The following is a 25,148-nucleotide window of genomic DNA, read 5'->3' as shown; positions in this document are numbered from 1 at the left end:
ATCTTGCCATTTGTGACAACATGGATGGACCACATCGGTATTACACTAAGTGATCTCAGTCAGAGAAAGACAAATACCATATGATTTCACAAATGCAGAATCTAAAAACCAACAAATGAACAAACTAACAAAAAACCGATTCTTAAATACAGAGAACAAACTGGTGGTTCCCTGAGGGGAGGTTGGCCGATGGCTGAAGGAAATATGTGAATAGGATTAAAAGGTATAAACTTCAGTTATAAAATCACACAGATGAAAGGTATAGCATAGGGAATATAATCAATAATAAAACAAGATCTCGTTCTGAAATTCTATTTTGTGTTCTTATGGTGTATAAGAGGTGACATACCTGCCCCAGGCTGCCTCATTTGTAGATGCCTTATTAACTGGAACACAGGAGGAGTCAATGACAGTTGATTTGTTCATCTTGTAGCAGAAACCACAATCTGGATCCAACATACATTCGTTACAGTAACTGTAAAATAAGAAGAGTTACATCATGTTAGAGACAACTGGTATTCCACATTTTCCACAGTGCTTTGCAGGGAGCTTGGGGTCATGGCACTCATATTAGCCATAGCAAAGGCTATGCTGAGCCTGCTGGGAGCTGGCAAGTCTCCCCTACCCGTCCCTCCCCTGGCTACAGCAACAGCAGAAACTGCTCTGAGATGGAGGGAGGCTTGGATCTAAGACACTGGGTGTAAAAGACCCCAAGCCGCCCCTCAGCAAATCAACATTTGCTTTTCTAAGCCACTGAGCTTTGTTATCAAAGCATGGACTGGCCTACTGTGACCCAGCAGAGTGGTTCCAAATTGTATCATAGCATTTATTTTTCTTAACTGTCTTCATCATGCACCGTAGCTTTTAAAACTGGAAAATATACAATACATATTCTGAAATAGAAAATTTCAAAGAAAAATATTACACCTGAATAAAAAAGTTAAAAACAAAAATACCACCACTCCAATAATGGTCACTATTAACATCTTGGTAGGACATCTGTATTATTAAATCTACACTGAGTATCAACTATATGCTATGTTTAGTTTAAATAAGTTGGCATAGGAAAAAAGGCTAACTTTTCTCTAAGTTAATTATATCTACTGGCTGGATCATAGAGTCATAATCAATTAATCGTTGCTCAGATAACAGCAGTGTTCTAATTGCTGAAAACGCTAAAGAGGCGAAATCCTTTAGAGGGCAGGGTTTTCCAACTAAAGTCTACAAAGTACTTGTAAATGTGTTTTCTTGCTGTCAAACTCATTTGCCAGACAATTCTGGAGTACCTCAAACACGGCAGGGACACACACAGGGCACTGCAGACACTAAGATGAACAGAAAAATTCCCTGCTCTTGGGTAGATAAAAGGCAAGGACAGAAACAGATATACAAATAAATAATGGCAATGTAATAGAAATTAGTGTGAACCACTCTAAGGACAGAGGCCTGTTCATTTGCCTATAAGAGCTGGGGATGGTTTGGGAGGAGATATTTGACACAAATCATAAAAGAAATTTACCAGGCAAAGAGGTAGAGGGCAGGGCATTTCAGAGGACTGTGTATTCAAAAAGTAAGGATCAGTCAGCACTGACCTATTATTGACTGTGTACAAGTAATTACACAACGGGGCGTGGGCGAGAAACAGGGTAAGTACTACGGCCAGGCATCCAAAAAAGAGGTGAATCCTCAAAAGCAGAATACTTCTTTGATTAATTTAGCTAAATGGGAAAACACTGGCATTGTTCAAACACAAGACGATCATTTCAGCCTCCTTCTGTAAACTTTCTCTCTGCAAACAGCCATCCTTAATTTTAAATGAGACTTCAGACCCCTTGAGGCATAGCTTGGAGATACTGCGTATTCAGTTCCAGACCGCTGCAATGAAGCAAGTATCACAATAAATGACTTTTTTGGTTTCCTGATGCATATAAAAGTCATGTTTACACTATATTGTAGTCTACTGCGGGTGCAACAGCATTATATTAAAAAAAAAACCCCAATGTACATATCTTAATTTAAAAATACTTGATTGCTAAAAAATGCTACCATCACCTGGACGCTCACCAAGTCATAATCACTGATCACAGATCACCCTAACAAACAGTAATGAAAAGTTTGAAATCTTGTGAGATTTACTAAAACATGACAGATACAAAGTGAGCAAATGCTACTGGAAAAATAGTGCTGACAGCCTTGCTTGATGTGCCGCTGCTGCAAAACTCCAATTCGTAAAAAAACACAATATTCTGTGAAATGCAGTAAAGCGAATCACAGCGAAATGAGGTATGCCTATACTGAAGGCAAAAGAGAGGCCTTCGACCTCCTACTGAAAGGTCCACATACTTCAGAGAGGTGATACAGCATTGTAAACATAAAAAGGTCCACACCCTTGATAAGCAAAATAACAGGACAGGAAGCGTTGGAAGTACTGAGGGCTTCTGGCTTTCACAACTAGACAGGGCTAACTTGGAAGGGAAGGGAATTCCTATAAGTACTCTGTTGGTTTCTTCCACCCACGTGAGACAGAATCTAACAGTCCTGATGTTTCCGGTGGCTTTAAAAGATACTTATTTGGAAAAGGTCAACTCATCCAACTGTAGAGAAATGACTCTATTTCTTTAAAAATAAGTAATTCCTATAACAGGCCAAGAAAAGGCAATGATGAAGGCCAACAGTTACCAAGAACCTACCACATGTGCACATCAAACATCATGAGGTGTCTTTGATAATGGTGATAATGGTTCCCTCCTCCATCACTCATTCATTCATTTCACTCTGACCACATCCTTCCGTGTTCTTCGGCTTGATTATAAATGATCCCACCTCTAGATCGTTCCTGGTGATTCATTCAGTTCAAGTATTTTCCACTTACTGTGTGCTAGGCACTATTCTGGGGTTGGGCCACTTCAGTAAACAGGACAAACTCCCCGCCCTCATGGAGCTATCTGTTAGATCTCCTGGTGACTCTGGTTCCTTGACTCCTCTACTTGCTCCCTATTCATTAGCTTTTTACTTTGTTTAGTTCCATCCTTATCTAGTTTATGGACCACGGACTAGCATTTCAACAACCTAAATTTCCTTGCCCATTTATCTTTCATCTCACCCGATTTGCAAAAATCCTAGCCATATGTGAGTGTAAACACTTGCCTTTTCTATGCCTCCCCCACAGACCCAAATGCAGCTGAGGGAATCACACAACAGGGCAGATCAGTAGTTCTCTCTAATACCCTTCTACCAGCCTCCAAAGGATTCCCAATGGGCTGACATTACTAATAATTTTCTCTAGTCAACTCCATACATGGACTTTTCCAACCACATTATACAGGGACTGTTCTTCAAATCTCCAATGCCTTGTCCTTTTAGTCACTTCATATCCAGCTTCACCTCAAGTCCACCTTCACATAGAAAACAGACGGAAGTGGTATATATACTCTTCTTATACTCTTATTGCAAACACAGAAACAATCACACTTTCCTCTGCGCCAGTTACGAGAAATTGTTGTTGTTCTCTATCTGGGCTTTCATCCCATTCCATCTCCTTAGCCCATTTCAGACCCTTTTGATTACTGCTCCTTCTTTCTCTTACATGTCTACTGTGTTAAGGTGGAAGATTAGCTTTTTGATTTGATATCTTTCTGCCTTTTTGCTGTAGGAAGTTATAGCTATGAATTTCCCTCTGAACACTGCTATACTTCCATACCATATTTGGAAGGTTTGGACTTCATTTTCATTCATCTCAAAGGATTTTCTAATTTTCCTTGTGACTCCTTTGACCCCCCTGGATTGAGAAGTGTTATTTAATTTTCATATATTCATGAGTTTCTCAAAATTTTTTCTGTTAGCGATTTCCTATTTCACTCCATTGTTAGTGGAAAACACATTCTTAGTATAATTTCAGACCATTTAAAATTTATTGAGGCTTTTCCTGTGACCTGGCATATTATCTATCCTGGAGGATGCTCCTTGCACACTGAAGGAGTGTATATTCTATTGGTAGTGGAGTATTCTTGAAATGTCTGTTAGATATGGATGGTTTGTAGTCACTACACTAATTTGGGGGGGTGTTTCAGATTCTCTTTCTTCTTTTTTTTAAATTTAAATTTTAGTTTACATACTATGCAATATTGTTTTCAGGAGTAGAATTCAGTAATTCATCTCTACGTACAACACCGAATGCTTATCACAAGTGCCTCCTTAATACCCATCACTCACCTAGCCTATATACTTCACCCACCTCCCTCCATCAACCCTTAGTTTGTTCCCTATTTGTAATAGTCTCTCATGGTTTGTTTCCCTCCTCCCCCCCGATATGTTCATCAATTTTATTTCTTTCTTTAAAAATATAATTTATTTACTTACTTACTTAGCACAAACAGGAAGGGCAGAGGGAGAAAGAGAATCTCAAGAAGACATCGCACTGATCATGGAGCAAGGCTCGATCCCAGGACCCATGAGATCATGACCTGAGCCGAAACCAAGAATTGGATGCTTAACATACTGCACCCCCTCTATTTTATTTCTTAAGTTCCACATGAGTGAGATCATATGGTTATTTGTCTTTCTCTGATTTATTTCACTTAGCATAATACATTCTAGTTCCATCCACATCATTGTGAATGGTAAGATTTCATTCTTCCTGATGGCTGAGTAATATTCCATTAATATATATATGTACGTATGTGTATGTATGTATATGTATATACATATATGTATATATCTGTGTATATATACATATATGTATGTGTGTGTGTGTGTATATTTACAAATACACACACACACAAACACAACATCTCCACATGTTTATCCATTCATCAGTAGATGCACATTAGGGCTCCTTCCACAGTTTGGCTATTGTTGATAATGAAACATTGTGGTGCATGTACTCCTTTGAATCCATATTTTTGTATTCTTTTGGTAAATTCCTAGTAGTGAAATTACTGGATCAAAAGGTAGTCCTATTTTTAACTTTTTTTTTTTTTTTTTAATTTATCAGAGGGGGGGGGAGAGAGTGAGCACAGGCAGACAGAATGGCAGGCAGAGGCAGAGGGAGAAGCAGGCTCCCTGCTGAGCAAGGAGCCCGATGTGGGACTCGATCCCAGGACGCTGGGATCATGACCTGAGCCGAAGGCAGCCGCTTAACCAACTGAGCCACCCAGGCGTCCCTATTTTTAACTTTTTGGGGAACCTCCATACTGTTTTCCACAGTGGCTATACAAATCTGCATTCTTACCAACAGTGTAAGAGGGTTCCCCTTTCTCCTAATCCTCACCAATATCTGTTTCCTGTATTGTTAATTTTAGCCATTCTGACAGGTGGAAGCTGGTCCCTCATCATGGTTTTGATTTATATTTCCCTGATGATGAGTGATGTTGAGCATCATTTCACGTGTCTGTTAGCCATCTGGATGTCTTCTTTGGAAAAGTGTCTATTCATGTGTTTTGCCCATTTCTTAATTGATTTATTTGTTTTTTGGGCTTGAGTTTGATAAGTTCTTTATAGATTTTGGAAACTAATCCTTTATCTGATATGTTGTTTGCAAATATGTTCTTCCATTCCATAGGCTGCCTTTTAGTTTTATTTGATTGTTTTCTTCTTTGAGCAGAAGCTTTTTATCTTGATTTAGTCCCAAGAGCTCAGTTTTGCTTTTGTTTCGCTTGCCTGTGGTAATGTGTCTAGTAAGAAGATGCTATGGCTGAGGTTAAAGAAGTTATTGCCTCTGTTTTCCTCTAGGATTCTGATGGCTTCACTGTCTCACATTTAGGACTTTCATCCATTTTGAATCTATTTTTGTGTGTGGTGTAAGAAAGTGGTTCAGTTTCATTCTTCTGCATGCTGCTGTCCAGTTTTCCCAACACCATTTGTTGAAGAGACTTATCTTTTTTCCATTGGATATTCTTTCCCCCTTTGTCAAAGATTAGTTGACCTTATAGTTACACTAATACACTAGCTAAGCACCCTAGCCCCCTGTTTTCTAATAATCTGTGCAGTTCCACTTAACTTTGTCACATCCTGGAAATTGTCATAATCTAGGACAGGGGTCAGCAAACTATAGCCCTTGAGACAAATCCAACCACCATCTGCTTTTGCAAATAAAGTTTTACTGGAACACAGCCATGCCCATTTGTTTACTTACTATGATGGCTCTCAAGCTTCAACAACAGAACCAAGAAGTTTTAACAGGATCCATATGTCCTGCAAAGCCACAAATACTTACTATCTAATTCTTTACAGGAGGTTTGTTGATCCCTGATCTAGAACACATACTCTGATCCCATATGCAAATTTCTCATTCCTTCCCTTCCAGCTCAGTTCCTTACTCACTAGGACAACTGCTTTTCTACCTCAGAGATCTTTCACATCCTTTCTTCTTGATCTTTCAGGCACTCCATGGTGTTTCATCCTTCTCTGTCAAATTTTCATGGGGAAATCTCCTTAACAACTCTCATAAGACCCTCCAAATCTTTGTATTTTGGTACTTCTATAGGTCACCTACAAACTTTTATTTTCAACACTTTCCAACCATCTTTCTTCTTTTCTTTCTGTATCTAGGTTGCTCTGTACTGGTGGAGAATTAACACAACCAGGCATACTGATAAAAGTACACATTCACAGTATTCAACTGCAGCTGGATTCTCACTGCTAATCAGGGCACGTTTACCTGTCCCTGGTCAGTGCCTTTACCCAACCCACACCTGATATCCCAAACACCCACAACTTTTCTCTAACCCAATCCTATCTCCCCCACCTGCACATGGAAGATGGCATTGCCTTGCTTGTGGTGAAAACTAAAGGGACTGGGTAGGAACATTCTCAGCTTTAAACTCAGACACGAACAAAGATCTCAGTAGCCAGGTCTATCATCAGCTCTTTTCTTCCAAGCTTTGCAAAAGGTCTTCCCTCTACCAGGGCTTTTAATCTCAACCCCTCTGGTCTTTACCTGCACCAACACCTTGTCCCATTGATTATTTCTTCTACACTTTCCAACCTCTCCTAGAATATACCATAGAAAATGTGTAGGCTCAAGCCTTTCCCTTATTGAAAAAACTTGATAAGCTGTCCTCCTGCTACTCCATACTTGTCCTCCATACTGGTTCATGTGGGTCACTCAGTAAAAAGAGGCCAAGTAGAAAACAGTATTCCATTTCTTTGCCACCACAGAGAGTCATTTGGACTAACAGTCACTCAGGCTTCCAGAAGCTAGATAAAATTTCCTACCACATTTTTAAAAAGATTTTTATTTATTTATTTGATAGACAGAGATTACAAGTAGGCAGAGAGGCAGGCAGAGAGAGAGAGGGAAGCAGGTGCTTCGCTGAGCAGAGAGCTCAATGCGGGTCTCAATCCCAGGACCCTGAGATCATGACCCAAGCTGAAGGCAGAGGCCTAACCTACACTGAGCCACCCAGGCGCCCCCTCCTACCACATACTTGGACTGAAATTCTTTCCATCATATAGACTATCTTATGGCAAAATTCTCCCAAATGTAACAATATTTCTAACTTCAACTTGACATTTAGAAGGTAACACAAAACTTTAAATATCCTGGGGAATCTGCTAATTGACCTTTTACAGAGAGCATGTATCATAGCTGTGGCTCTAACAAATGGCATGAAAATGAGTAACATCTAGAAATGGCTATTCTTTATTCATGATTTACTGTTAAGACTTTCTTGAACATGACCTGATGAATTTATCTCACGTTTTATACATATAAAGATTGAGAACTTAAATATAGTGGCACTAGATCAATGCTCATAAGGATATTCTAAGCACAGATGAAAACATTTTTGTGTGAAAGCAAATTGCCAAATTAGGCCCCATTTATCTTCTCTCACACTGTGACCTGGGGTGAGTTCCAAATTCCGGACTTCAAGTTTTCCATTTCAAGAGCACATGATCTCTAAGCAACTACCCAGGTGCAAGGTTCTACATGAAGGGGGGGAAAAAAAGGAAGAAAGAAAAAGAAATACATATATGCTAACTCTTAATTCTCACAAGCTTCAACCGTTTAAAACATATTACAATGCTGTGACATCTCACAAATATTTACTCTTGCATGCTGATTTCAAGGGCAGAAATTATAAGTGTGTTCTACTTTAAGAAACTAAATTTATAAAAGAAATGGATTAAAACGGTCTTTACAAAAGGACTGCTGAATGAAACAAAATGAGGATACCTCCCTATTGATAAAAAATATTTTAAATTTCAGACAAATCAGTATGTAGTACAGTTGATGGAGATAGCCCTCCTCCTGTGTGTGTACGTAACTCTAGTGTTCTTTATTGACTGGCTTGCAAAACTGCCTGGGAGGCCTATCCCAAGGAAGAAGACCATGTTTATTAACTGTTATCTGTGGCACCCCATTACAGGCTGGTTCCTTAAAATATGTTTATGGAATGAATCAAAGCATGGCAGCTCCATAAACCAAGGTATTACTGTAGGTTCATTAGCCTGTTCTGCCCATTTACAGAAAGTAATTTTGGTGGGTATGTGGGTTGAAGTGAATATCTGAGTCATTTTTTGAATGCAACAGAAAGGTCAATCTGATTGCCAGAGGGTTCCTTAATCTGAGCTCGGTTTTTAAATTGTGAGAGGCTACCATGGACAATTTGCACACACTCAGTCTACAACCCAAATGAAACTGGTTAATAATTTTGATAGCTCACTTTCAGAAACACCAGCTAGAAGGGCTACGTTCCTTGAAGCCTGAAGAAAAGAAAGCCACAGTAAGAGAGGGCCCTCTTTTAAATCTCATCCTGTGAAATCTCTTAGCAACAGGACATTATGATATTTAGAGAGAATTTGTGGTAAATATGTGTACCTAGAATTCATGCTATTGTTTACGACTGTGGATATTTTCACTTGGGGATGATGTTGCTCTTCTAGAAATTGCTAGGGAAAGTGAATGCAGAGCATACTAGACACTAACAGAGGGGAAAATATAAAGCCTAAGTAATCATTACAATTAGAACCAAACGGTTCATTTCTTGCTAGTTGAAGGGAAGGAAGATTTAAGTTTCCAATCTCTGACCTTTCTAGAAAGGGAGAAAAAGAGTGTTCACGTACTTAGAAAACTGGTCCTGAAACTTGAAAATGTTTCCAATTAAAGTAAAAAAGAGCAGAATAAGAGGCAGCTTTGTGTCTAAGGGGGAGAAGGGACAGTCTATTTTCATTTAATCAATTGTTTACATGTTTCACATGGTGCCAGGGACTTAACCGAAGGTGCCCTCTTCTCTCTCCTCAGCAAATCTTTAAAAAATTGATTTGGGTTAATTTAGAACATTTTTAGTTTCTGTTCTGTGAAGTGGAGTGTGAACTCAGCCCTCTAGAAAATGGTCCATTTGTTTTTAAGTATGTGTCATTAAACCCAATGAGATGGAGCATTAGGAACAGTGTCTGGTCTGAAAATGCCTCTCTCTGGCAGGCAGCTGGCAGACAATCCGCGGTGGCAAAGGCGGCCGGGAGGGTGAGCTGCCGGCTCAGGCCCACTTCCATCCTCTGCGAGGAACCGTGTTCACGCGCTCGTTCCTCACGCATGAATTTCGCACCCCACTTTGTGCAATAATGTCACTCCATGTCCTGTGATAGCTACTCTAAACTCCCCCCCCCACCCCCTCCTCACTAACTGTCCTGCTGCTTTCAGCAGGTGACTTGGAACCAAATCAGCCAGAGCCCATCCCTCGGGGGCTGGGAGTGGGTGGTTTGTGAGGACAACAGCCGGCCTTGTGTAGCCCTCTGCAGGACTGGGTCTCTCAGTGAGTACTACAAACAGAACTCAGGGACACCTGCCTTCTTTCTTGGCCAGCGTGTAGATGTCAGGTAACCCCTCTCCCTTATCTGGACTGTGTAAGTAGGGAACTTGCGAGAATTTTAAAAAAAAAGATTTTACTTATTTATTTGACACAGAAAGCCACAGCGAGAATGGGAACACAAGCAGGGGGAGTGGGAGAGGCAGAAACAGTCTTCCTGAGGAGCAGGGAGCCCAATGTGGGGCTCTATCCCAGGGGCTCTATCCCAGGACCCCAGGATCATGACCTGAGCCCATGGCAAACGCTTAATGACTGAGCCACCCAGGTGCCTGGAACTTGTGAGAATTTAAAAAAACAAAATTCTGGGACAGTTTAAGTAATTGCTTGGAAATTATTTTAAAAATCTGGAGAGCTACTGGCACTGACTTCATGAAGTGAGTCGTGCCTCACCACTCCAGGGAAGCTGCTCTGCAGTTGCCAGGGGTGGTCTCATTGTTAACTCTGGGCACTTTTCTAATCTCAATGTATTGTCTGTCATACACTTTCCTACAATGTTTCCCTTGTTCCTGGCACTTCCCTACCCCTTAACACTACTCCCTTTAGGTTTCTTCCTTTCCTCAGACTGCTGCTTCCTAGTCTTCTCCTTCTCCTCTTGATCATTTCTGCTTTGCTTCTGTTCTTGGCAGTGCTCCTTCACTCTGTATATTTTGCTGGCAAGCATCACCCTTATGTGACCTTTACTATCACCAACATGCCATGACCTGTTTCTCCAGTTTGCTTCCCTTCCCTAAGTGCCAGGCCTGTACTTCCAACTGCCCAATTTTCTGGATGTTTCATAAGTACCTCAAACTCAACACCCATAGACCTCAGTCATTGGGTTTCCTGTCAAACCTACTTTTCTTTTGTGTTTCACAACTTAAAACCCCAAGTGTGATCCAGAACGCCCACACTTAAATAGCCATAAGTCCCTCAAGTCTGTCCCCAAAGTGTGTGTAGTTCCTCTGTGCCCCTTCCTTACCACCTCTCATCCCCGTGCTTCCAACTGTCTTCTAACATGTCCTCCTGCCCCCAGACAAGGTCCCCTCCATCATCTCTACTGCCTTAAATCTCACCTGATCAGATCTCTCTCCTATTTACACCCTGCAGTAGTGTCCCGCTGTCTGTGTGATGAAGATCAAATTCCTTACTATGGCACAATCCACCCCTCTTATTGTGGCAATCTTTTCTTGCTCTTTTTCTCCCCAGGTGCTTTGGGCTCTAGCCCATCCGTATGAACTGCAGGAGTCGGGGGGAGGACATGTTATTAGGCTTTTCCCTATTGTTTTCTCTGTCTGGACTATTACTTTCCACCTTTATTTTCCCACACTTTTCCTTCAAGACTCACATTTGGCATCACCTCCTCTGTAAAAATTCTGGACCCTAGCAAAATTAGGTATGTCACTATGCTGTCAGAGGCTCACAAAAGTCTATGATAAGTCTATGATATGTTCTCCCTCTCTTCCTGCACTGTGACCTTCTCAAGGGAGAGAAATTTGTCTTGCACATCTTTTATTCCTCGTGATTAACATTTTACCTGACAGACAAGTATTCAAGAGATATCTGCTGAGTAAGTAAAGTGAAGAATGAATGTCACTTACACTGACAACAGATTTACTAGTTCTCTCTGCAGTTCTGTTACACAGGTTACACCTTGCTCCCTCTATGTTGGTCCATGAGATCACAGGATCAAGGTTTGAAACAAGCTGTGAACTTTTCCTTACAATTAATTCATGGCTCTTTGATCAAATCCATACACAAATGGATTATGGACCATAATTTTATCTCCAGATACCTGGAATGTAGTCCAATTTCTCATCTCTTCCCCTTAGAAAGTGAGGCTAAGAATACAATGGATTCCTGAATTGGATGCAAAAGATTCACAGCAGTAAGGCTGGCAGACTAAAACCAATCATGAGCTCTTGGTCTTTGGTATACTATTAAGGGGGGGGTGAATTTAACCTATTTCTCAGAGCAGGTCTCTTTCCTTCCATTCCTTCTGTTGCTTTTTAACATTTACTGGCACTTTAGGTTCTAATTTCTTGTAACTGTCTAATTTGTTATGAATTCTTGGACTAGTTCTCCCATTCTATCTCAGAAAATTTCACAATAAACTCTCTAAAGGGGAGGTAAAGAGAGCTCTGTCAAGCCTGTCTCTTCCAACAGGGCTAAGTATTTCCTATTATACTACATGAACCTTTGGTTAATAGTTTCCTATTATAACTACATGAAGTTGAGAGACAAATCTCAACTTGAACTCTGCAAATACAAAATGGAACGTATGTGCATATGTTTGTATATGTTCATGTGTGTATTTAGGTAAATAAATGTGTATATTACATAAACAAACATATCCATTTATATGCAATTTTTTCAGGTAATAAATTGAGAGTAAGTACACAGTTTTATCTGTTACTTTAACATCTTTGCCATTTGAAAACACTTTTATATGAGCCTATTTTATGTCTTTGTGGCTGTATTTGTATAAATACTGATGTGTCCCTAAAAAGTTCTATAACATACACTCCTGTTATGCATTTCCCTAGGCACACCTAAGTGATAGGAGCTGCTGATTTCTGCATAGTGCTCCTAGCACTACCTCTTTTATTTATTGAGAACTTGCTGATATTTCAAGGCATAGCGTGGGTAGAGAGATCCTCATGAATGTCACAATTGGATCACAGTGACAACTCTAAGAACATTACACTGAGGGATACTTTCTTTGATTAGCATTGTGCTATTTTAAAATATAATGGTAAATTCTTAATAGTGAGCACCTCATAAATATCTTTCCATTCACAGAAACCATAATCATAAATATTGCCTCTTCTGAAACTTTTTGAAATTAGAAAATAAAAGTTTAAAAGCAAGTCAGGTTATCCCTTTCAGAAGACATAACATTCTTTGATTTGTCTTTCTGCTGCTTCATTACAGGTGTATAGAAATGCAACAGATTTTTCTACACTGATTTGTATCCTGCTACTCAAAGCAATCTACATATTCAAAGAAAGCCCTATCAAAATACTACCAGCATTTTTCACATACCTAGAACAAAAAATCCTTAAATTTGTATGGAACCACAAAAGACCCCAAATAGCCAAAGCAATCTTAGAAAGGTAAAGGAAAGCTGGAAGCATCACTATTCCAGACGTCAAGCTCTATTACACAGCTGTCATCACCAAGACAGTATGGTACTGGCACAAAAACAGACACAGAGATCAATGGAATAGAATAAAAAACCCAGAAATGGACCCTCAAGTGTATGGTCAACTAATTTTTGATGATGTAGGAAAGAATATCCAGTGTAAAAAAGACAGTCTCTTCAATAATAGTGTTGGGAAAACTGGACAGCAACATGCAAAAGAACAAAACTGGACCACTTTCTTACACTGCATACAAAAATAAATTCCAAAATGGATGAGGTACCTAAATGTGAGACAGTAAACCATCAAAATCCTAGAAAAGAACACAGGTAGCAACCTCTCCAACACTGGCCTTACCAACTTCTTAACAGATAAGTCTCCAGAGGCAAGGGAAAAAAAGTAAAAATGAACTGCTGGGACTTTGTTAAGATAAAAATATTCTGCACAGCAAAGGAAGCAATCAACAAAACTAAAAGGCAACCACTGGAATGGGAGAAGCTATTTGCTAATAACATATCTGATAAAGGGTTAGTTTCTAAAATCTATAAAGACTTTATCAAACTCAACACCCAAAAAACCAATAATCCAATTAAGAAATGGGCAAAACACATGAACAGACACTTTTCTGAAGAATACATCCAGATAGCTAACAGACACATGAAATGATGCTCAACATCACTCATCATCAGAGAAATACAAATTAAAACCACCATAGATACCACCTCACACCTGTCAGAATGGCTAAAATTAACAACACAGGAAATGACAGATGTTGGTGAGGATGTGGAGAAAGGGGAATCCTCTTGAACTGTTGGTGAGAATGCAAACTTGTGCAGCCACAGTGGAACACAGTATGGAGGTTCCTCAGAAAGTTAAACATAGGACTATCCCACAATCCAGCAATGGCACTGGATACAAAAATACAGATTCTAAGGGGGACATGCACTGTGATGTTTATAGCAGCATTATCAACAATAGTTAAACTACGGAGACAAATGTCCACTGACAGAGGAATGCATAAAGATGTGGTATATGTGTGTGACACACACAGAATATATAATGTAATATTACTCAGCTATCAAAAAGAACAAAATCTTGCCATTTGAAACAATGTGGATGGAGCCAGAGGGTATTATGCTATGTGAAATAAGTCACTCAGAGAAAGACAAATACCATATGATTTCCTCATATGTGGAATTTAAGAAACAAAGCAAACGAGCAGAAGAAAACAAGAGAGAGAAAGAGAAACCAAGAAACAAACTCTTAACTACAGAGAACTCATGGTTATCATAGGGGAGGCGGGGTGGGGGGATTGAAAAAGGTGATGGGGATTAGGAGTACATTTACTGTGATGAGCACTGAATAATGTATAGAATTGTTGTATCACTACACTGTACACTTGAAACTAATATAACACTGTATATTAACAATACTGGAATTAAAAAAAATAAAATTAATTTTAAAAAGAAAAGAGTGTATATTCTGTAGATTTTAGATGAAATGTTCTCTATCTATCTATTAAGTCAGTCTGGTATAACCTGTTGTTTAAAGTCAGTGTTTCCTTATTAATTTTCTGTCTGGATAATCTATCCATTGATGTAAGTGGGATATTAAAGCCCCCTAATATTAGTGTATTATTATCAATTTCTCCTTTTATATCTGCTAATTATTTATGTTATCTATTTAGGTGCTCCTATGTTAGGTGCATAATGACAAATATTGTATCTTCTTAGATTAATCCTTTTATTACTATGTACTGCCCTTCATTTTTCTTATAGTCCTTGTTTTAAAGTCTGTTTTGTTTAATACGAGTATTGATACTTCAGTTTCTTTCCATTTCCACATGCATGGGATATTCTTTTTTCAGCCCTTCACTTTCAGTCTGTGTCTTAAGATCTGAACTGAGTCTCTCACAGGCGACATATAAATGTATGTTGTTTTGGGGTTGTTCTTTCTTTTGTTTTGTTTTTTAAATCCATTCAGCCACTCTATGTCTTCTGACTGGAGCATTTAGTCCAATTTACATTTAAAATAAATTGTTGACAGGTATGTACTTACTGCCATTTTGTTGTTTTCTGGTTGTTTTTTGTTATTCTTCTTTGTTCCTTTCCTTGTTCCTTGCTCTCTATCTCTGTGGGTTTTGTTGTTGTTGTTGTTTTTAATTGTTATGTTTGGACTCTTCTCTCTTCACTTTTTGTATATCTAGTGTAGGTTTATCTTTGTTGTTACCATGAGATTAATACACACACACACACACACACACACACACACACACCAATCTATTTTAAGCGGATAGTTGTGCAACTTCAAATGCGCTCTAAAAGCACTAACTCGATCTCAGGGTCGTAAGTTCAAGACCCACAATGGGTGCGGAGTCTACTTTAAAAAGTAAAATAAAAGCACTACACTTCTACCCTCCCCCACCACATTTTATGTTTTTGATGTCATATTTTAGATCTTTTATTTTGTGTATCAATTATTTTTTTATTTTTTTTTTTTTAGAACACAAGTTATTTTTTTTTTTAAAGATTTTATTTATTTATTTGACAGAGAGAGATTACAAGTAGGCAGAGAGGCAGGCAGAGAGAGAGGAGGAAGCAGGCTCCCTGCTGAGCAGAGAGCCCGATGTGGGACTCGATCCCAGGACCCCGAGATCATGACCTGAGCCGAAGGCAGCGGCTTAACCCACTGAGCCACCCAGGCGCCCCTGTGTATCAATTATTTATTGGAGTTACAGCTGATTTTATTATTTTTGTCTTTTAATCTTAATTCTAGCTTTTTAAGTGACTAATCCACTGCTTTCACTATATATTGGCCTTTATCAGTGAGACTCCTCTTTCATACATTTTCTTATTTCTAGTTATGTCCTTTTCTCTTCCTCTTAAAGAAAATGCTTTAACATTTCCTGGAAGGCTGGTTTAGTGGTGATAAACTCCCTTAGATTTTACTTGTCTGAAAAATTCTCTTCTTCAATTCTGAATGATAACCTTGTTGGTAGAATATTCTTGGTTTTGAGTTTTTTCCTTTCAGTACTTTAAATATATCCTGCTACTTACTCTGGCCTACAAAGTTCCTGCTGAAATCTCAGCTGATAGCATATAGCATTTTCCCTGTATGTGACTATTTTTCTTTTTCACCCATTAATATTCTCTAACTTTTGCCATTTTAATTATAATGTTTTTGGTGTGAATCTCTTTGGGTTCACCTTATTTGGGACTCTCTGGAATTCCTGAACCTGGATGTCTGTTTCCTTCTCAGTTTAGGTTCAGCCATTATTTCTTCATATAAATTTTCTGCCCCTTTCTCTTCTCCTTCAGGGACTCCTATAATATGAATGCTACTGTGCTTGATGTTGTCCCAGAAGTCCTTTAATCTATCCTACTTTTTAAATTTTTTTTGTGTGTGTGTGTGTGGTGTTTTGAATGGGTAATTTCCATTGTTCTGTCTTCCAGATCCCTGATCCATTCTTCTATATCATCTTAACTGCTATTGATTCCCTCTAGTGTATTTTTCATTTATTTTATTCTTCAGCTTTGATTGGTTCTTATATTTTCTAATACTTTATTGAAATTGTCACTTTGCTTTTCCAACGTTTGGTAAGCATCTTTGTGACTAGTACTTTGAACTCTTTGTCAGGTATATTACTTATTTCCATTTCATTACAGTTTTTCCCCTCCCCTGGGGTTTTACCTTGTTCTTTTGTTTGAACACATTCCTGTTTCCTCATTTTCTTTGACTTTCTATGTTTCTATGAGGGAGAACAGTTCCTCTTCCAGTCTTGGAAAATGTCTGGTGTAGTAGTGTCCTCTGTGTAGACTATATGTAGTCTGGCAGCTTTGGCAGGCTGACTGGAGCTCAAATGAGCAAGAGCTGGGTATCCTGGGAGATGTCATGTTGGGAATGCCTTGATGACAAGGGGAACCAGAGGGGGGTAGGGTATCCTGGGATACACTGCACCAGAGATGCCTTGATGGGATAGCTGGGACTGCAGTAGGTAGGGTGGGTCCTGAAGTATGCCATCTGGGGCCACCTTGGTGGGATGGCTGGATCAAGTGAAGACCAGGGGGCATGCCAAAGTATACCATAAAATGACTGCCTTGGCGGGATTATGAGCTGGTATGGGGCTCTGGACCCTTTTCCTGCAAACTCTTCAAGGTGGAAGGGAAATATAAAAAACAGCTCTCACCAGCACCTGCAACCCAGGAGAAAGTTCCAGCACTTCCCCATCCATGTGGTGAATGCCTTATGGTTACTACATAGATTTTCTTCACTTATAGTCTAAGAACCTTTAAACCATTATTTTTCATATTTGTTTTTTGCTGTGCTCCAAGGCAGGTTAAGTGTGCACATGGGCCATTTAGTAATAGTCCTCCCTGTTACAGTTTGTAGTGTTGGCGTAGAGTTCCTGTTGTTACTGTGTCTTCATCTCTCCTTAATTTCTTATATGGTCCCTCTACCATTTTTTGTGCAGAAGCTGTTCAATCAGCCCTGAGTTCTTCAGAAGGAATTGTTCTACATGTAGTTGTAGATTTGGTGTGTCCATAGAGGAGGGGAGTTCAAGGTCTTCCTATCCTACCATCTTGGACTGACTTCCAACAATGCTGGTTTTTCTTTTTCTTTTTCTTTTTTTTAAAAGATTTTATTTATATAATTGCCAGAGAGAGAGATCACAAGTAAGCAGAGAGGCAGGCCGAGAGAGAGAGGGAAACAGGCTCCCTGCCAAGCACAGAGCCCAATGTGGGGCTTGATCTCAGGACCCTGAGATCATGACCTGAGCTGAAGGCAGAGGCTTAACCCACTGAGCCACCCAGGCGCCCCATGGTTTTTCATATACAATTAAAAAAATTCAGGACTTTTAAAATCAAAAAGAAAAATTAAACCAACATACCTGAAAAATAGCTACAAATCATTTCTAGATTACATGTTTAGAAAAGGAAATCAATTTTTATTCTGAATGAACTTTTATTAAGTATCACAAAATGAAATTGCAGTATATAGTATCTGCATTCTTTGTGAATGCATGATAAAACTGACTTTAATTTTTTTTTACAAACACAGAAAAATAGGTTGTTTTATACTGAGCACTTAGTTTTTTGTTGTTGTTGTTTTTTAATCTATCTGTGGAAACACTTTTTAAAACTTTATCTCTTTTGGGGATACATTTTTGTTCATTTGTTTGCTTTGATAATTGATGGTTCAACGTTTAAATACTGCCTGACTTATCTTCTTTTTACACCAAGATACAAACATGGTAACTAAGTTTGTTTTATATTTTTCATCAACTATTGCAACACCTGGCACTATGCTTATCATACTGTCAGTACCATACAGGGACAACAAAATCAAAAGGATAAATATATTTTGGCTTATACGGATTTGCTTATCAGTTCTTCCATGGTTATTTGGGAGCACCTTTTTATTTTATAGGAAATGATATGTTTGAATGTCAAGGACAATATGAGTTTTGCAAACAATCAGCTTCCGGAGCCCTAGAATGATGTCTGATTTGAAAGCTGTGCTGTGTGACAGAGAAGAAATGAGATAGCCCGAAGTCATCTCCCTGGATATCATCATGTGTTCTGATGTCTGCAACTCCATTTAGGGTAGAGCCTGTCACACTGACAGAATTTCACAAAATTATAAAGAATGGAAGTGTGATGTAACCCACAGTTGTCAGTAAAGTGATGTTGGGGGTAAGGGGTAAAAATACTAATATCAGCACACAATGATTCTTATTAAGAAAAATATTCAGCTTCTCTTGTGTAATTCATCTCCATAACTAGATGAAGAAACAAGGAAAAGAACAGCTTTCAGGGTCTTCATTTTCTTATCTGAGTGTACAGATACAGTCAATTTGCTAAAGGGTATTTCTTTGTAAGTGTATCTCATCTATATTTCCTTCTCAATTACTTTTTCCATATTCATCTATTTGTATAAAAGGAGCTTAAAAACAATGAAACACCCAAACAGACAAAATAAAAACTACAATTTAAGTTGGTTCGGAGATATTTAAAACTTGGTAGTTCAGATTATTCTTCTGCTCTAAGGGAGTCCAAGGTGGTAAATTGTTTTGACCTTAAAAAAATTATTCACTTTCCAAAGTGAACTTTCTAGAATGTTTCTGGGCAGAAACATTCCACTGCTTAATTGGTAAATTTCAGATTAAAGAAAGTAATGGTGAAAAGCTGTGTTCTTAAAGCCCAGTTCTAGTAGACATTAAGCCATATGATCTTCTAACATTCACTAAATTCTTTAAGCCTCAGTGTCATTGAGAAATGACAAATAATAATAGCATCTGCCTCCATTTTGCAAAAGATAGAAAAGAGATTCCATGTAAAGCTCTTAGCACAGTGGTCAGCACAATGACAACTACATAGTAAACAGTAGCTGCCATGACTATTGCTTTTGGATATTTTTTCAATATTTTATTTATTTGACAGAGATCACAAGTAGGCAGAGAGGCAGGCAGAGAGAGAGAGAGGAGGAAACAGGCTCCCTGCTGAGCAGAGAGCCCGATGCGGAACTCGATCCCAAGACCCTGGGATCATGACCTGAGCTGTGGCAGAGGCTTTAACCCACTGAGCCACCCAGGCGCCCCTCTAATCACTCATTTTGAACAAACATTTCACTGGCTATTTCACTGGCTTATGAGGCCAAAGAAATAAAACAAATGAGAGATTTTAATTTACTTTCTCTCTTGCAAAGGTGGAGTTAAATTACTGAAGAGGGCCATATTTCTTGACACTTGCAAAGTTGACCTTAAGATTTCTAATCATTATAAAGAGAACTAAACCACGAAAATGGATGGAGTCCTATTTGGTTAATTAACTCACCCTTTATGCTGTCAAACAGAACTACTCATACATATGATGTCTCTCTCTACTGCTATATCAAAAACTGCTAGTAGTCTATCCCTATATCCACTCTTTGTTTCCTCCTTTGTAAGAGAATCTGATTTTTAAAAAAGATTTGATTTATTTATTTCAAAGTGAGAGAGAAATAAGAGTAGGAACACAAGCAGGGGCAGTGGCAGAGGGAGAAACAGGCTTCCTGCTGAGCAGGGAGCCCAGTGTGGGGCTCGATCCCGGGACACTGGAATCAGGACCTGAGCCGAAGGCAGACACTTAACGACTGAGCCACCCAGGTGCCCCAAGAATCTGATTCTTAACTGGGAACACTGTGGTCTCCCTTCCTCTTCCAACTATTGAATAAAAGAATACATTTCCCAGCCTCCATTACAAATAGAGATGGCCAGGGACTAATTCTGGCCTGTGAGAAATACTATGTAGGACTTTCATGAAGATTTCAAAGGGAGCTGATTCAGCTGGAAAGCATTATTCCATCTACATTTTCTCCTTCTGGCCTACTTCAGACATGATGGTGGAGCTCCTGCAGCCATCCTAAACCATCCTTGTGAACTTGTGAAGAATACTTTTATAGGTAAAGCGAAAAGACAGGAATCTGGATCCCTGATGATACTAGATCTAGCACATTTTCTCCAAACTCCCTACATTTGAATATATTTTACACAAGAGTGAAAGAAACTTCTCTCTTGTTTAAGCCAGTTATTTTGGGTTCTTCTGTTTTTATATATAGCCAAATACAATTCCCAATGTTACAAGAGTATTTTTTCAGTGCTTAAATGTAAATTTTTACTCACTTCTAAATATATTCTGAAATATCAGCTTCTGCTCAAGCACCAACATCTCTTAAACACGTGAAACCTGAGTATGGGTTCAAAGTGTAAATGAAAGCCAACCTAAGATATTGCCAACTCCTGACAAGGGGCTTTGTATCCTTAAGAGCTGGCTTAATAACTGGTAACTGGTTAGTGTTCAGTAATGTAGGCCAAATGAAAGCAAAGTGTGGGGAAGAATGTGCGTGTGTGCATATGACTGCAAATTGGTAATGTTGATTTCCCCCGGCCCCTCAATTAATGTCTAATGCTGAGTAGGGCATTTAGGAAGCAAGCTGATTCTTTCCAAGCTACTCAAACGTTACAAAGGGTGACCTAAACAAGTCTCAGAGTTGATGCCTCACTCCGTTAATCTCACCTACCTAAGAATGGCTGGGCACGGCACTTACATGTGAGGTTTGAACTTGGTAATGATGATGATGGTGAGGGCTCTAGCTTGTCAAGGTTATTTTTCTTTGCGATTCTGTTTTTTTGAGGTGTTCGTGACTATCTGTCTTACCTCAGCACTTCTCTGATTGAGGTGGCAAATTGTTCCTTTGTGACTCTTCCTTATAGGGTAAACGAGCAGTTGAGCTTCTTTTTTTAGTGCTTCAATTTCTGTTGCTCCAATTTCTCTCTGACAGGATAATTACTAAGTTTGTCTCTCTTGGAGTTTCAGAGTCATGTTTATTTGAGTTTCATTTATGGGTAAATTTCTTAGCTTTTTCTCATATACATTCAATTTGTTGCTTTCTGTCTTTTAAGACTTTAATCTTCAAAGATCTTGTAGATTTTAAACTACTTTTGGAATTATATCGCCATTCCCTTCTTTTTGTCTTCCCGGATAGATTTCAAGGCTCTGTTGATTTTTGGGAGAAAACGGTCTCTCAGAGGAGTATTTTTTTCTTCTCTTTTTATTATTAGCATATATGATTTTACTTTACTCTTGCAGTTTAAAATCTTTAGATACCTGTGTCTTTCCATAACTTCCTCGATAACTCAGTTCAAACTGAGTTTATCAGAACAAAACAGATGAGTGCTGAAAGCCAAAGGCAGGCATCTAATCAAATGAAAAGGAAGGATGTTATCAGTATATCCAGGCTTGAAGAACAGTTGTAGGGTACTACAAAGAATTCGTTTCAGAACCTTCAATTTGCTGAGATAGGCATAAGATTGACAGAAAAATCTCTTACTGTATTTCCAGATCAGTTTATGTACTTAGTGTAGTTTCAAAGGAAAACACTACAGTCATGCACACATCAGGTCTCACTATTCAGATCAGTAAACAGTTGCATGGTCTTTTTAAAAAATATATTTAATTTATTTATTTAAGAGAGAAAGAGAGATAGCAACAGAGAGCACAAGCTGGGGAGGAGAGGGAGAACCAGGCTCCCGGCTTGACATGGGGCTTGATCCCAGGACCCTGGGAATATGACCTGAGCTGAAGGCAGATGGTTAACTGACTGAGCCACCCCAGAGCCCCAGTGCAAGATTATTTTTAAGAAAGGAAGCAAAGTGTGAGAGAAAAAAGAGAAGAAACAATTTCTGCTTTCAAGTTACAAATTTCTAGTTGGGAATGCAAGTCATAAAAACTGGGCAATTTCACTATTTAACAAGTAACATTCCAGTCACCAAGACCTGACATCTCTCATCCCTCCATTTTAGATCTTAATTTAGACTCTCAAAGATTTGTTCTTTTGCCATTTCTACTTTGTTGCCAGGAAAATCTTTGTAAAATACAAGTTTGATAATAACATTCTTACTAATGTAGCTTTACGTATTTTTCTTTTTTTACAAAAAGATTTTTATTTATTTATTTTAGAGAGAGCAAGTGGGAGGGGCAGATGGGGAGAGAGTCTCTAGCAGACTCCATGCTGAGCCTGGAGCCCAACATGGGGCTCAATTCCATGACCCATGAGATCACGACCTGAGTTGAAACCAAAAGTCAGACGCTAAGCTGGCTGTGTCTCCCAAGTGCCCTGCATGTAGTTTTTTTTTTTTTTTTTTCATGTGGGAGTTCAAAATCTTTATTTCTGGTACATATGACTTCTTATAATTTAAGTTCCCAACAGGCTTGTCAGGTATATTTCCCACCACCTCCTACTTTTGTTTAGAGTCCAAAGAGGTGAAGGATCTATATGCAAGGAACTACAAAACACTCATGAAAGGAACTAAGGAAGACACAAAAAGATGGAAAAATATTCCATATTAATGGATCAGAAGGATAAACACTGTTAAAATGTCTGTGCTGCCCAGAGCAATCTATACTTTCAATACCATTCCGATCAAAATATCATCAGCATTTTTCAAAGTGCTGGAACAAACAATCCTAAAATTTGTCTGGAACCAGGAAAGACCCTGAATTGCCAAGGAAATGTTGAAAAAGAAAAAGCAAAGCTGGGGCATCACATTGCCTGATTTCAAGCTTTATTACAAAGCTGTGATCATCAAGATGGCATGGTACTGGCACAAAAAGAGACACATAGACCAGTGGAACGGAGCAGAGAGCCCAGATATGGACCCTCAACTCTACGGTCAAATAATCTTCGACAAAGCAAGAAAAAACATCCAGTGGAAAAAAGACAGCCTCTTCAATAAATGGTGCTGGGAAAACTGGACAGCTAAGTACAGAAGAATGAAACTCGACCATTCTCTTATACCACACACAAAGATAAACTCAAAATGGATGAAAGACCTCAATGTGAGACAGGAATCCATCAAAATCCTAGAGAAGAACATAAGTAGTAATCTCTTCGACCTCAGCCACAGCAACTTCTTTCAAGACAAGTCTCCAAAGGAAAGGGAAACAAAAGCGAAAATGAACTTTTGGGATTTTGTCAAGATAAAAAGCTTATGCACAGCAAAGGAGTCAACAAAACAAAGAGGCGACCCACAGAATGGGAGAAGATACTAACAAATTACACTACCGAGAGAAGGCCGATATCCACGATTTATAAAGAACTTCTCAAACTCAACACCCAAAAACCAGATAATCGATTCAAAAAATGAGAAGACATGAACACACTTCTCCAATGAAGATATACAAATGCTTAACAGACACATGAAGAAATGTTCATCATCATTAGTCATCAGGGAAATTCAAATCAAAACCACATTGGGATACCACCTTATACCAGTCAGAATGGCAAAAATTAACAAGGCAAGGAACAAAAATGTTAGAAAGGATGTGGAGAAAGGGGAACCCTCTTACACTGTTGGTGGGAATGCAAGTTGGTGCAGCCACTTTGGAAAACAGTGTGGAGATTCCTCAGGAAATAAAAAAATACATCTACCCTATGACCTGCAATTGTACTACTGGGTATTTACCCCAAAGACACAGATGCAGTGAAAAGAAGGGCCATATGTATCCCTATGTTCATAGCAGCAATGGCCACAATAGTCAAACTGTGGAAAGAGCCAAGATGCCCTTCAGCAGACAAATGGATAAAGAAAATGTGATCCATATATACAATGGAATACTACTCAGCCATCAGAAACGATGAATACCCAACTTTTGCATCAACATGGATAAAACTGGAGGAGATGATGCTGAGTGAAATAAGTCAAGCAGAGAAAGTCAAGTATCACAGAGTTTCACTTACTTGTGAAACATAAGGAATAACATGGAGGACATCAGGAGAAGGAAAGGAAAATTGAATTGGGGGAAGTTGGAGGGGGAGATGAACCATGAGAGACTGTGGACTCTGAGAAACAAACTAAGGGTTTTAGAGGAGAGGGGGTTGGGGGGATGGGTGAGCCTGGTGGAGGTATTAAGGAGGGCATGTATTACATGGAACATTGGACATTATATGTAAACAATGAATCTTGGAACACTACATCAAAACTAATGATGTATGGTGAGTAATATAACACAATTAAAAAAAAGAGCAATAAAGAAATAATGTTAATATGTGATAGGACAAATTCCTATATTTTACTGTTCTTCCAAATTGTCTTAATGATTTTTGTATATGGTGGCAGATAACATTGTAGATATTGATCTGTAGTCTTCCTTTCTTTAAACATACTAATTTTACCGTCTTTTTTTTTTTTTTAAAGATTTTATTTATTTATTTGATAGACAGAGATCACAAGTAGGCAGAGAGGCAGGCAGAGAGGAGGAAGCAGGCTCCCTGCTGAGCAGAGAGCCCAATGTGGGGCTCGATCTCAGGACCCTGGGATCATGACCCCAGCCGAAGGCAGAGGCTTTAATCCACTGAGCCACCCAGGTGCCCCTTACGATCTTTTTTATATTGCTTCACAAAATTGATTTCATTTATAATAAATACATGTTTTTAATGATCAAAAAATGAGCAGTGGATTTTTAGAGACTTTATTAATCTACCAACAAGCTGGTCCTAATGTACAAGATCATTTCAAAAAAATTTGTTTTAAGATGAAATTGCCACAGAACTGACATAATCACCAATACTAAGGCCAAAGAGTAGCAGGTTTCTACAAAAATGGTAACTATGCAATATAGATGCATAAGGAGAAATACAGCTACTCTAGATGTATCAAGCAAAAAGCAGGGGAATGAAAAAC

The 25,148-nt window shown here is 38.8% G+C and overlaps 1 protein-coding gene across 2 annotated transcripts in view; it reads right to left on the bottom strand.

Annotated features, from left to right (window-relative positions):
- SLC2A13 (solute carrier family 2 member 13) overlaps window positions 1-25,148 on the bottom strand; it is a 378,234-nt gene that overhangs the window by 80,831 nt on the left and 272,255 nt on the right. For both annotated transcript variants that reach the window (XM_004771838.3, XM_013045480.2), the window contains one exon: window positions 350-475. In XM_004771838.3, the coding sequence (XP_004771895.1) occupies window positions 350-475 (126 nt within the window). The remainder of the gene's footprint in view (window positions 1-349; window positions 476-25,148) is intronic.

This window comes from Mustela putorius, unplaced genomic scaffold (genome assembly GCF_011764305.1).
Source record: "Mustela putorius furo isolate JIRA1106 unplaced genomic scaffold, ASM1176430v1.1 tig00537227_pilon_pilon_pilon, whole genome shotgun sequence".
NCBI lineage: Eukaryota > Metazoa > Chordata > Mammalia > Carnivora > Mustelidae > Mustela > Mustela putorius.
This window is presented reverse-complemented; position numbering and strand designations above follow the sequence as displayed.